Consider the following 12,237-nt stretch of genomic DNA (forward strand, 5'->3'; position numbering starts at 1 on the left):
AGAAGACGGAATATCCATCTTCAAGTGCATGAGTTCAGATTAATTGACAATGCGTGCAATATCTACGTTTGTAATTAATTGTGAACAAGGCAGTGACAGGAATTAACTCAGCAAAAACAGTCGAGTTTAGATAATAACTTATCCTCTAAAACACTCCTTGAGTATTTAATAGCTTAGTGTATCCGGTATCATGGAATTGTCTATGAATAACTACATCTGTCTAAAAACTCAAAAGATACTTTGGGGGCCACCGGCTTTAAACTGAGTTCAGTTGCAGCAACCCACAATCAATTATTCTTGGGAATATGACCACTCATACTGCTGGTATTTTTTTAAGATTTTCCATCTACATCTGTTCCCACAACTTCACTCATACCATCAAAATCTCAGGCTATTTTAAGTCCAGAAATGAGCTGCTATTTTTGTGCCTGCAGTACGGTGCTGTGTTTCTATACATTTAAGCAACATTGAAACTTCAGGGGGGTGGACTCAATATGGTATGGGAACCTATCAATCTGAAAGAAAAGAATTAATATCTATAAGAGTTGAAGACTGCATCCTTATGAATATTCTGTTTTCTTGACATGGTATGCAATGAACTCTTCATGAAAAATGTACCTTTTCCCATATATATAATAAAATTGAGAAAGCCAAAGAAGGCAAAGAAGTATTTGAAATGTATTCCAAATGCTACTGCAGAAATGATATCTCCTATTCAACAGAAATTTCTCTGGTGCACTTAGTAAACATACCTTTTGTTTTCCAGTTTTCAGAAACAAAACCTCCTTCATTCAATGTCACGGATTAAACTGAGACTTCAGAAAGTTGTTCTGTATGTGGAATGGCCTTCCCCTTTCCAGCTTTTAAGTTTTGTAACTCTTAAAACACACACACACACATACACATATATATAGACACACAGTATACAATATAATATAATATTGTTTTACTTTCATTCCTGACTGTAACTCAATTGTGTCTCTGGCTGCTGTTTCCATTCATACAGTGATTTCAACTGCTCCATTAAATGTGAGCTGTGCTTCGGTTAGGAGGCAGTTTTTAATGATTTCTTGTAAAATTCCACAAACTAAATGATCTCTCAGTGCATCATTAAGCTCATAACAGAAATGACAATGCTCAGACAATCTCCTCAATTCAGCCATGTAAGCTGAAAAGGAATCACTTTCCTTTTGATTCTGCTTATGAAACCTGAAGTGTTCTGCATTCAACAATGGTTTTGGTTCAAAATATTCCTGCATTACTTTCATGATATCAGCAAAGCTCATCTTAGCTGGTTTGGTTGGAGCAGTCAAACTTCTAAACAAACTATATGTGTTTCCACCCAATGCATTCAGCAAAACTGGCACTCACTTTTCATTGGCTATTTGCTTCAAAATGCTGCTCAATTCATTCAGTATACATTAACCAGTTGGCTCTTGTCCAATCAAATGAGTCTATCTTTCCTATATAGCCAGTGTCTCATTTTTAAAAAATTTATTATTATTATCCCCACCTCATTGTTTATGGACCTGTGAATTTCTGCTTTTTTTAACTCAAATTTCTTGCTGCACTTCTGAAGAAGGGAAAAAAACATGCTACTCTTTTTAAAAACTCAAATAATTCTGTCTCCTGTTTATGTGATGACAGACCTAGGCAAGAATGGCTGGGACCCAGGTGCTGGAGTATCCAAGACTAGAAGACACAATCCAAGACTAAAATGCGGACAGGGTTCTAAACTAAACATAAGGTGAGAGTCCATAGTGGAGCTGATGATTGAGCCCCGAACCACAGTTTGGGTGCTCTTTAAATATTAAAATCCTGGCGCCAAAAAATGGCCGCCAATTAGTAGGACAGGCCTGCTAATGGGGGCATGGCAGCTATCCATATTCGAGAGTTAGAGCATCTAAATCACAGAAGCTGGTGAGGTCCAGTGTGTATCGTAACACCGGCAAAGAAAGAACGTGCTACACTTCAATAGGTAGGTAGTCATCTCAGGTTCATTTTGAAACTTCCTCGTTGCCACTATTATGCATTGTAACTCCCAAAACTGATTGAAGTAAAATCACAGGAGCCTGGATAACAGACCCCAATCAGTTAAGTTAGACAACCTCTCCTCCTCCACTCTCACCCTGAACACCAGCATGCCTCAAGGCTGTGTGCTGAGCCCTCTTCTGTACTCCCTTTTCACCTATTACTGCGTTCCTGTACATGGTTCTAACTCCATAATCAAGTTCGCAGACGACACCACGGTGGTTGGCCTGATCAGAGGGGATGACAAGACAGCCTACAGGGACGAGGTCCAGCCCCTGGCCCTTAACACCCAGAAGACCAAGGAGATCATTGTGGACTTCAGGCACGCTAGGAGTCACACTCACATCCCCGTCTATATCAATGGAGCTGCAGTGGAGCGTGTATCAAGCTTCAAATTCCTTGGTGTCCACATTTCCGAGGATCTCACCTGGTCCCTGAACTCCTCCATCCTGGTCAAAAAGGCACAACAGCGCCTTTACTTCCTGTGGAGCATCAAGAAAGCTCACCTCTGTTCCAGGATACTGACGGACTTTTACCGCTGTACCATTGAGAGCATACTCACCAACTGCATCTCAGTGTGGTATGGCAATTGTCCTGTATCGGACCGCAAAGCACTCCAGCATGTGGTGAAAACTGCCCAACAGATTATCGGCACCTAATTGCCCACCATTGAGAACATCTACCATAAACGCTGCCTGGGCAGGGTGAAAAGCATTATCAGGGATGCATCTCACCCTAACCATGGACTTTTTACCCTCCTCCCGTCCGGTAGGCGCTACAGGAGCCTCCGCTCTCGCACCAGCAGGCTCAGGAAGAGCTTCTTCCCTGAGGCTGTGACACTGCTGAACCTCACATCGCAGCGCTAAGCAGTATTGCACCCATATTGGACTGTCTCAGTACTTTTATATTTGTGTGCTGTAGCACTTTTTATTCGCAGTTATTTTGTAAATGACACTATTCTTTGCATTTCTGGTCAGATGCTAACTGCATTTCATTGGCTTTGTATCTGTACTGGGCACAATGACAATAAAGTTGAATCTAATCTAATCTAATATAACATGCGTACACTTCATTTTTCCTTTAAGTGAGGCACACACTTATGGCGTGATGCAGACTGACCTGCTGATTATGAGACTTATATTAGCAGATGGCTTCTTTTGCTGTTGTGTCATATAGCTGGAATACTGGAACTGCAGTCCTGAGAAAAATAGACAGCAATGTTGTTAATAGAGGTCATTTCCTTCCTGTCGGTGGGAGCAGTCGGCTTTGCCAGACTATACGTCCGTACTGAACTACATCTCCCTCCTAACACAGTATTAATTTTGATCCAGCAGTACGCATCAGCAATGACGCTGAGGAGGTTTCCCTTTAAATACTTCAACTCTGAAGAACTTTGTTAGTGGAACATTTCATCTCTGAAGGACGAGTGTCAGGTTACGGAGTTTCGCTTGTGTGTGTTTCTCTCTGTCTCTCTCTCTCAAAATTTACTGTTGGTAAGTCATTCAATTCCCCTCCCTAGAAAATTAGTGAAAGAGAGATGGCATGTTCAACAAAGGAGAGCACTTACAGTTTAATTAAGAGGAGAATCCTCAAAAGGAGAAAGATGATATAGTATATATTCACTGAATTTAAGTTTCAATTAATTTCTTTCTTTCCAATGCCAGTTTTCCATTGTACAGTAAATATTTAAAGGGCGAATGCCATGATAGTTATTTATATCTATGTGACAGGAAGAGATAAAATAGAAACGCCATAGCTGTACTTTCTCAGTTGTTTTGCATGTTGAGGTGTTTTTGCAGATTATTCGCTGTCACTGAAATTGTTAGGCCTTTCTTTTGTTTTAGTTTCTGTGATTCAATATAAGAAACTGGTGCTCTTAGCCCCTCAGACCAGTGCGAGGGTCTCAAGGTGTCTCAGATGTGTTTGTACTTGCTAGCTACCTTGATGAACTGACACTTCTTTTTTTGTTCGTGTACTTTAGATTAACAAAAGCTTCTGGGCTGTAATAGGAGAGTGGCGGATACTTGTTAAATATTTTGAGCATAAGTTCTTAGGAAGTTAGCAGGACTTGCTGGCAGTTTCTGAGAATTGGTTTACAGGGACAGATGGGATTTCTCAAGAGATGATTGTTTCTGTCAGAAAGATTTCTTTCTCAGCAAAGGATAACCCAGATCCTGTGACAATTACCAACAATAAGAGACAGGGAAACAAATAGATTATAATTAACAGATATTACAACAGTCCAGTTGCAGATATGATCAGATAGTGTCTTTTCGACTGTTATAGCAAAGTAAATGTCATATATTGAATTTCTTTATTCATCCATGTGTCCTGCTGTGAAGACTTCCCATCTCTGCAAGTAACAATATTTGACAAATTACAGTTGCCTTTTCCTCCTTGCTGAAAACAACTCCGTATACACAGATACATGAAGGCATTAACTTTTCAGCTCTGGACTGGGGTATCAGAGGGGGACCTGAGTCGATATGCATCCAGCTCAGCAGCACTTGTATAGAGAGTCACGAATCAATCTCCAGCCATTCCATAAAGTCAGATCATTCGCTTGGAGATCCAGCCATCACACTTGATGGAACATCTGAGTAGTTGTGGAATAGTTTACTGAGAATCATCAATTATTAAAGGACCCTTAGTACCTCATAGATGTTCACACATCTTGTGAGAAAATAGCATAATTCCAAGATTAGGTCCTGGAACTCAACAGCAGAAGATCCATCCGTAGGAAGATGTTCAAGGAAAAACTCACTCAGGAGAAAGTCTCCTAGTTTCAGTGAGGCTTTTATGAAGTAGACTCTTTTCACCTGGAACACCATTCAGGCACATTGTTAGGTCAGAGCTGTCCTCAAGCCTTCATGTCTCAACAGCTGAGGGTTTCCACCAGGCAAGCTATATAGTTCGTACTGCAATGTTATTGTGCCGTGGGATACACCACATTGACATCTCTGACCGTCTTTTTATGATAACCCTTCCTCTGTAACCTTCTGTAGACGGCGGTTCACTACCTTACAGCAGTAGAAGAGCTAGACTCAGGCACAATAACTGTGATTATCCTATCAATTATATGCTTTCGAAGATGCTCTCTGGTTCAGAACTATGTGGAAAAATTAGATAAGCTGTTCCCTTTGAATAAAATGAAGGATAAGAAGAAATTGGACTGAAGTGTCTGAAAAGTTAAATTGCTTTGAGGGAGTAAATAAGAAGCAATTGATGTCAGTGTCTACAATTACAAGGTTTACATAAATATAAAAGGAATCAAAGATAATATGAAGAAAAATTTCCATGTTGCTAAGATCTGCAATTAACTTCCTGAAAATGTGTGGAATTTAATGCAGAAATAGCTTTCTAATAAGAATTGTAAAGATAACTGAGTTGAAAAGAATAGCAGGGCTTTGGGGAAAGACCAGGTATCTGAATTAATTGAACACTCTTTCCAAGAACTGACAAAATCATAATAAGCTGCCTGGCCTTCTCTCTATGTCATGTTCTGTAATTTTACAATGACATCCAAATTCAATTGCAGTGCTGGCAGATCACCTGGTTGTCAATTATACAGTTACACTGTTTATAATCAGGAAGATTTGGAACTTAAGTGCTTTACGTCCTCCTCAGAAAAAAAATATACTAACGCTTTGCAGATCTTCAGAGACGGCATCAAGTTGAGCGAGAAGTGCCCCGGGAGAAGGAGATAGTTAGGGAATGGAGTAGACCCATGGCATAAAAATTTCACTGTGCTGCCTGCAAGGAGTTTGTACCTTCTCCATGTGACCACATGGGTTTCATCTGGGTGCTCCAGTTCGCTCCCACATACTGGTTGGTAGGTTAATCGGTCATTGTAAATTGTCCAGTGATTAGGCTAGAATTAAGTTACGGGATTGCTGGGTGGTGCGGCTCAAAGGGCTGGAAGGGCCTAATTCACGCTGTGTCTCAATAAATAAATACATAAATGAAATTGTGAGAAATACAAAGAAAGGCAGCAGAGACAAAAGTGTGATTCAAGTGCAGGTGTTCAGCATATCGTTCTCCAATTATACATGATAATTTTTAAAGTTCCGCTTAAAATAAATTCAAAGGTAGGTGCCACAATGTTTGATTCATATTCAATAGCACAACAGAGGTAATCAAATTTCATCAGCTAACGTATCATTTTTCAGCGGGTAAAACAAGCACTTTTTCTTTATTCCCATAACCAAGTGCTGCTCATTGGTTTTGGCTATCTTTCCGTAAGAAAAGCTTGCAATTCGGAATACTGTGCATGGGAGTCACTACTCTAAAGCCATTACAAACTGAGCCCCTCTCGATTGTTTGGCTGTACATGTCATCTCAATGCATTCAATTTAAAAGCTGTAACTAAATATATAATTACATCAGAACTACAACGAGTATGGCTAATCCAGTAACTTCTGCAATTTGATTTTCTCATTGGGATATTTTGTCTGTACAAAGTTTACCGGGGGTCCCAATTGACCTGTAGACTTCATGATGTCATATTTTTTCCTTCTTGATGCAAAACTGAAGTAAAACTGTGAACCGTCAATATTAAAAGTGACAAATATTCTGAATTCATGCACAATAAAGCATTTTTAACAGTAATTATCATTCACACGAATGACCTGCAAAGTCTTGATTTCTGGATAATAGATTTGGTAGAAGTCATAGAAAGTCCCAAGGTCATAGGGTCAGGCAGCATGGCAAAAGACCTTTTGTCCAAGCTAAGTCCATTGAAACCGTCAGGTACCAATTTACATTCATTTCATGTTATTCTTCCCAAATTTCTCTCAGATTCCATCACCCACCTACACAGTAGGGATAATTTACAGCAGCAAATTAACCTACCAACCCACACATCTTTCAAAATGGGAGGGAACCAGAGCACCAGAGGAAACTGATCTAGTCACAGGGAGAACTTGAGAACTCTCTGCAGACACCACCAGGAGCAGGGTTCAATCCGGGTCACCAGAGCTGTGAGGACCGAATTCAATCCTGACCCCTGGTCTGTCTGTGTACAGTTTCTGATGCCAGAATGTTGTGTAGAAGATCAATGATTTAATACTCTAAGAGTATTATATTCTTTTAGCTGATCTAATAAAAAAAATTGAGAAAGAATCCATGAACCTGAAATTCTCCTAAATCTCCTAAATTAGAAATCTAATGAGCTAAACATTGTTATATTTAAAAATATACTGACGGTCCTGCAGCAAGGAGCAGAATCAATTCATCCCTCATTGTATGTATGTCATATACTGTCTGTAAAATTAATTCCACATCAATGTAGAGTCACCAAAATTACAGAACTGAAGTTATCATCTCAGAAGGATGCTTAATATTATCTTGTTTTGTGTTCTTCCAGTTTTGGCAGGTTAAGGGGCAATCCAGTCAAAATCAGAACTCAATCATTTTGAAGTGAAATCAAGATGAGTAGCGGAAATCTAAATCTCTAACCTACAAGTATCTTAGGAACTGAATCATATTAAAATTTTTGACCATTGTTTTTAATGCAAAGGCAATAACAGTTTTGAACTAAATGGGCACAAGGCTTTCTTTGTTGAATTTATTACAGCTGGACTGCTCCAGTATTTCAAATGAAATAATATAATCTACACTTGGACTCTAACTTTAGTAACCAAATGCTTTTAGGGTCTCAGAGGCAAAATGGAACATTTGATGAAAAGGAAGTTTAATTAACACGCTAACTCAGTGTCACCCCTTTACAATAAAACATCAAAATTGCCCCTGTGCGTTATAGAGTTAAGGAGAGCTAAACCACAGAAACAAACTCTTCAGCCCACTAAATCATGGGCCATAATAGAATATGTAGGTACCAACCAAGAGGTACTTGCATATTTTAATCCCATTTACCAGTATGTTCTGATAGTTAAAACTAATGTTAATATATAAGTAGTAACAAGCAAAGAGTACTCAAAAACCAGCAAACTTCTGGTCTGAAAGTCTGAAATGTCTTTATACCAGGAAAGAATAACTGTCCTTTGATTGACAGACAGGAAACCTGGGAAGATGGGAGACTGGAGTTTCTTGGAAAAGCTCCTCGATGAAGTACAGGAACATTCAACTGTGATCGGTAAAATCTGGCTCACCGTTCTCTTCATCTTTCGGATTCTCATTCTGGGCACGGCTGCAGAGTACGTCTGGGGCGATGAGCAGTCAGATTTTAATTGCAACACAGCACAGCCAGGTTGTGAGAATGTCTGCTATGACAAGGCTTTTCCAATCTCTCACGTCCGCTACTGGGTGCTACAGATCCTCTTTGTGTCAACACCGACACTTATCTACTTAGGCCACGTGTTGCACATATCGAGGAAAGAAGAGAAGCTCAAACAGAAAGAAGAAACCTTGCGGTCCCAGCCTAGCAAAGACAGCCAAACTGACCTCATTGTCAAAGAGATTGAAAGAAAGAAGCAGAAGTATGGCATTGACGAGTCAGGAAAAATCAAAATCAAAGGGGCACTAATGTGCACCTACACACTAAGTATCGTCTCCAAAATGATATTTGAACTGAGCTTTTGCTTTGGGCAGTGGTACTTATATGGCTTCGTAATGCCTGCGGTTTATGTTTGTGTTCGACCACCCTGCCCACATATAGTGGATTGTTTCATATCTCGTCCTACAGAGAAGTCCATTTTCATTTTATTTATGTTTGCTGTATCACTGATGTCGCTCCTGCTAAACCTTCTGGAAATACTCCAACTCATTGGCAAGTGTATTATCAAAAACGTTCAGACCAACTCCTATAAACAGATCTATGTAAAACCTTCTGACTTTCCAGGGAGTGCCTATATGGAAAAGGAATCATTGCCTGTGGACTACATGTACACAGCTGTAGAAGGGAATCATGGACATTACCAGAGTTGCAATAAGTCCTCCTCTGAGCAGAACTGGACAAACTACACTACAGAACAAAGACTGGCAGACCAAAAGTTTAATAGCATGCCATATAACCTTTTGAGGAAGATCCCTGACAAAACAGACCAAACCACAATTCAGCCACCCAGGCCTATTAGCCCGGCCAGCAGCCAAAGCAGTAGACGACGGCAAGATGATGTCACAATCTGATTTGAGCTGAACGTTAATTATAGCGTGATTAATATTTAAGAATGGTGATGTTTTACAGTCTTTTTTGAGGGTTTTCAGTCATCTAGGGGCAAAAATGTGTAAGAAAGCCTGCATCTAATGTGATCTAATGTACAGAATCATTTAAGTGCAGTGTTACGATGACATGACCGCGCTAAACTGAAGATAAGCACGTGTTTTTTAATTAAAACACTGAATGAAGTTACCATTATACTTTGTAATTTATTTCCCACTTACTGTACCTGGGAGAAGTTCTAAGGAGAAACAGTGTTCTGGGACTAATTGCAAGAGCAATGATTTTTGGTCACTCTGAGCTATCCAGCCCATTCCTTGGGTTTTATTTAATTATATTTTGAACCAATAGCATTCCTGTAACGTATGCCAGCAATCCTAAAGAAAGATTTAGTTAAGGGAGAGTGAAGTTTTATTTATTTATTTTCTGCTCTTTGACACTCATTTTGGAAATATTTTTCTCATCCTTCCGCTTGGGTACCTCTGTTGTGACATTTCCCAATTGAGATTGTAGGGTGTGTGAGACACAACTGTTGACAAGCCTTTGTTAACGCTGTTTTGAAACCAACTACTGGAAGGCTTACAAGAATACATTTAGGTGAGTTGCTTCTCAAGCTCAATTTGATATTAACTTTCTCCTTTGCCCACCCTTGCTTCGCGTTTTGACACTCTCAAAGTATCAACAACTAAGAGTACTTCAATCAAATCGGGAATAACTTAGCAACCAACTAACAATAATCATGAAACAATAAACAACATAATGACATAAATACACCAAACTTGGTACGAATAGATTTATTTATTAGCTCTGATAAACCAAAAAATATCCCGTTATTAGCAACAGATTATGACAAGTGGTCTCGCACGCATTCTGTCAAGTGACGGGCAAGATTCTATCTCATGACAGTGAGTGAGTGCATATTCTATTTCCTCACATTTCTAATTGAGGAAATCTGCAATACAACTCAAATCTAAATGGAATCGGCAATGAATATCGCAAAGAATATTTTCTCTATGGCATGCATTAGAAACTTTGAGGAATTGTGTAAGCTTTTGGAACACATACTTAACGCTTCTTTAATGTCATGCAATGAATGCATTCAAACTCTCCACAATCACACATTTTTTATGGCGTTTATGGGACATCCATGCCCCTGCAGGCTCCAACCTTGTGCAAGCTTATGAGGAGAATTGATGATCAGGAAGCCATTCTGCTGAAAGCATTTTTTATTACTGAATGGATTCATTGTATAGTGTAGTAATAGATTAATTTGTAGTAAGGAGAGATATCTTAAAGTAGTGTACATACAATTTATTTGTTGTGATCTTTACACGCTCAATAAGTAATAAATGAGTTGTACTGAGAAAAAAATAGAAGATAATGACTCTTTATTTAAAAGAGACTGGGACTTCAGTGGAAAAAATGGATTTATAAAGTAATTCAAAATACAACAAAAGGCTTTCTCTCGTCTCAGATCTTCAAACCCTCTGCCTCAGTCATGTGTATTATTCATCAATTTATGAGCATGGTTACTGGTCATAAGCCCTCAACTTTTGTCTTTCCCTCAATTCCAAACAAGTTCACTTACTGCTTTGTGCAATGTGCCATTGAAAGCAAATTCTTGATTTTTTAAAATCATAATGTGCAGGCAATCTATTGCTTAGTTAATTTATCGTTTTTCAAAATGGATATGTACTGTAACGTTGGTTTTCCATGGGCATTTCTGTAAGTACCTGAAGATTTTAAACTTCATAACATAAAAGCTGTGATCCTAAATAATACTCAACAGGACTGAGAGAGGGGGATAACAGCATTGTAGCTCATTTTAAAGGACAATTATGAATTTTATTTACAGACTCGTTCATTGTCCAGCTTGTAATAAGGCCTAAGGTGGGGCCTACAATTAAAATGCATTACAAAATACAACATGACAGCACATTTTCAGCATTTTTTTTCCTGTCAGCTAACAACACCATAATCAGCAAAAGAACAAGAACAGAACTGACAGAGATACAAGATGTGAGCTTAAGTGTGAAACCCAGTTCGTTGATTGTGCCTCGCACAAATCACCTAGAAATTAAAATGGCAATGGATGCCATTTGACTTTCGTGATCTGAGTTGATATCCCTCAAGTAAGATTTTTACTTCAAACTCTTGACACAATTGCAGCCATTTCACTAAACTGTGGAAAGTAGGGACATGATTTGATTAGATTCTGCATTAGTTAACATGTTTTGTATTATCTGATAATGTTAAATTCTCGATGTCTTTTGAACTGCTGAACAAAATAAAACTTAAGAAACAAGACGAACCATGTTATTGTGTGGAATTTATTTTATTATCTCATGCAACTAATACTTTAAACACCTTTTTTCCCAGCTGGCCTGCTGATTGGCAACCAGTTCCTTCAGAAGAGTGTCTGAGATTGCCAGTGTGAGGTAATCTGAGTGGTGCTCTGGACTGTTAATATATTAACCCCTCTGACATAGAAGCCTTCATTCAGAGAGACGCCAAAAGAGCAAAGTTGATTCTTTCACTGACTGCAAGGATCACACATGAAATGAGTTAATTGCAGTCTCAGATCAGCTTCTGAAATATTTATTTATTTATTGAGAGCCCGGCAACTCCAAATAGCCACGATATAGCCCTAACTTAATTATGGATCAAATTAAAATGACAAATTAACTTACCTGGTACATCTTTGAACTGCAGGGAGAAACCACAGCACCCAGGGAAAACTCATGCATTCCACGGGGAGGATGTAAACTCCTTACAGAGGACACTGAGATTGGGCTCAGAACTCCATAGCCCCAAGATAAAATAGCGTCGCGCTATCTGCTCTACTTCAGTGGCACTCCATGTGGCTCTTCTAGTTAAATGTTAATGATATTTCTCAATATTTAGCTGATTTTCTCAGATAACATTCTTGCATGGACAATAAGACCATAAGACATAGGTGGTTTGCTGACTTTGCAGCTCATTGGGCTGGAAGGACATGTTCCATGTCGTATCTCTAAACAAAATAAATCATAGGCCATTTGGTCCACTGAGTCTGCTCTCCATCATGACTGATTTATTATCAACCCAGT

The 12,237-nt window shown here is 39.0% G+C and overlaps 1 protein-coding gene across 1 annotated transcript; it reads left to right on the forward strand.

The window, feature by feature from the left end:
- Window positions 1–3,375: 3,375 nt before the first annotated feature.
- On the forward strand, window positions 3,376–11,456 carry LOC134338049 (gap junction alpha-4 protein-like). Its single transcript, XM_063033575.1, has 2 exons — window positions 3,376–3,524; window positions 8,045–11,456. Exon 2 carries the CDS (start codon window positions 8,062–8,064, stop codon window positions 9,115–9,117), a length of 1,056 nt encoding a protein of 351 aa, XP_062889645.1. The 5' UTR covers window positions 3,376–3,524; window positions 8,045–8,061; the 3' UTR covers window positions 9,118–11,456.
- Window positions 11,457–12,237: the final 781 nt, after the last annotated feature.

Source organism: Mobula hypostoma, chromosome 26 (assembly GCF_963921235.1).
Source record: "Mobula hypostoma chromosome 26, sMobHyp1.1, whole genome shotgun sequence".
Taxonomy (NCBI): Eukaryota; Metazoa; Chordata; class Chondrichthyes; order Myliobatiformes; family Myliobatidae; genus Mobula; species Mobula hypostoma.

What these genes read in the sequence shown, in the direction of transcription:
- LOC134338049 (XM_063033575.1), top strand. Translation starts at nt 8,062, where the DNA reads ATGGGAGACTGGAGTTTCTTGGAAAAGCTCCTCGATGAAGTACAGGAA.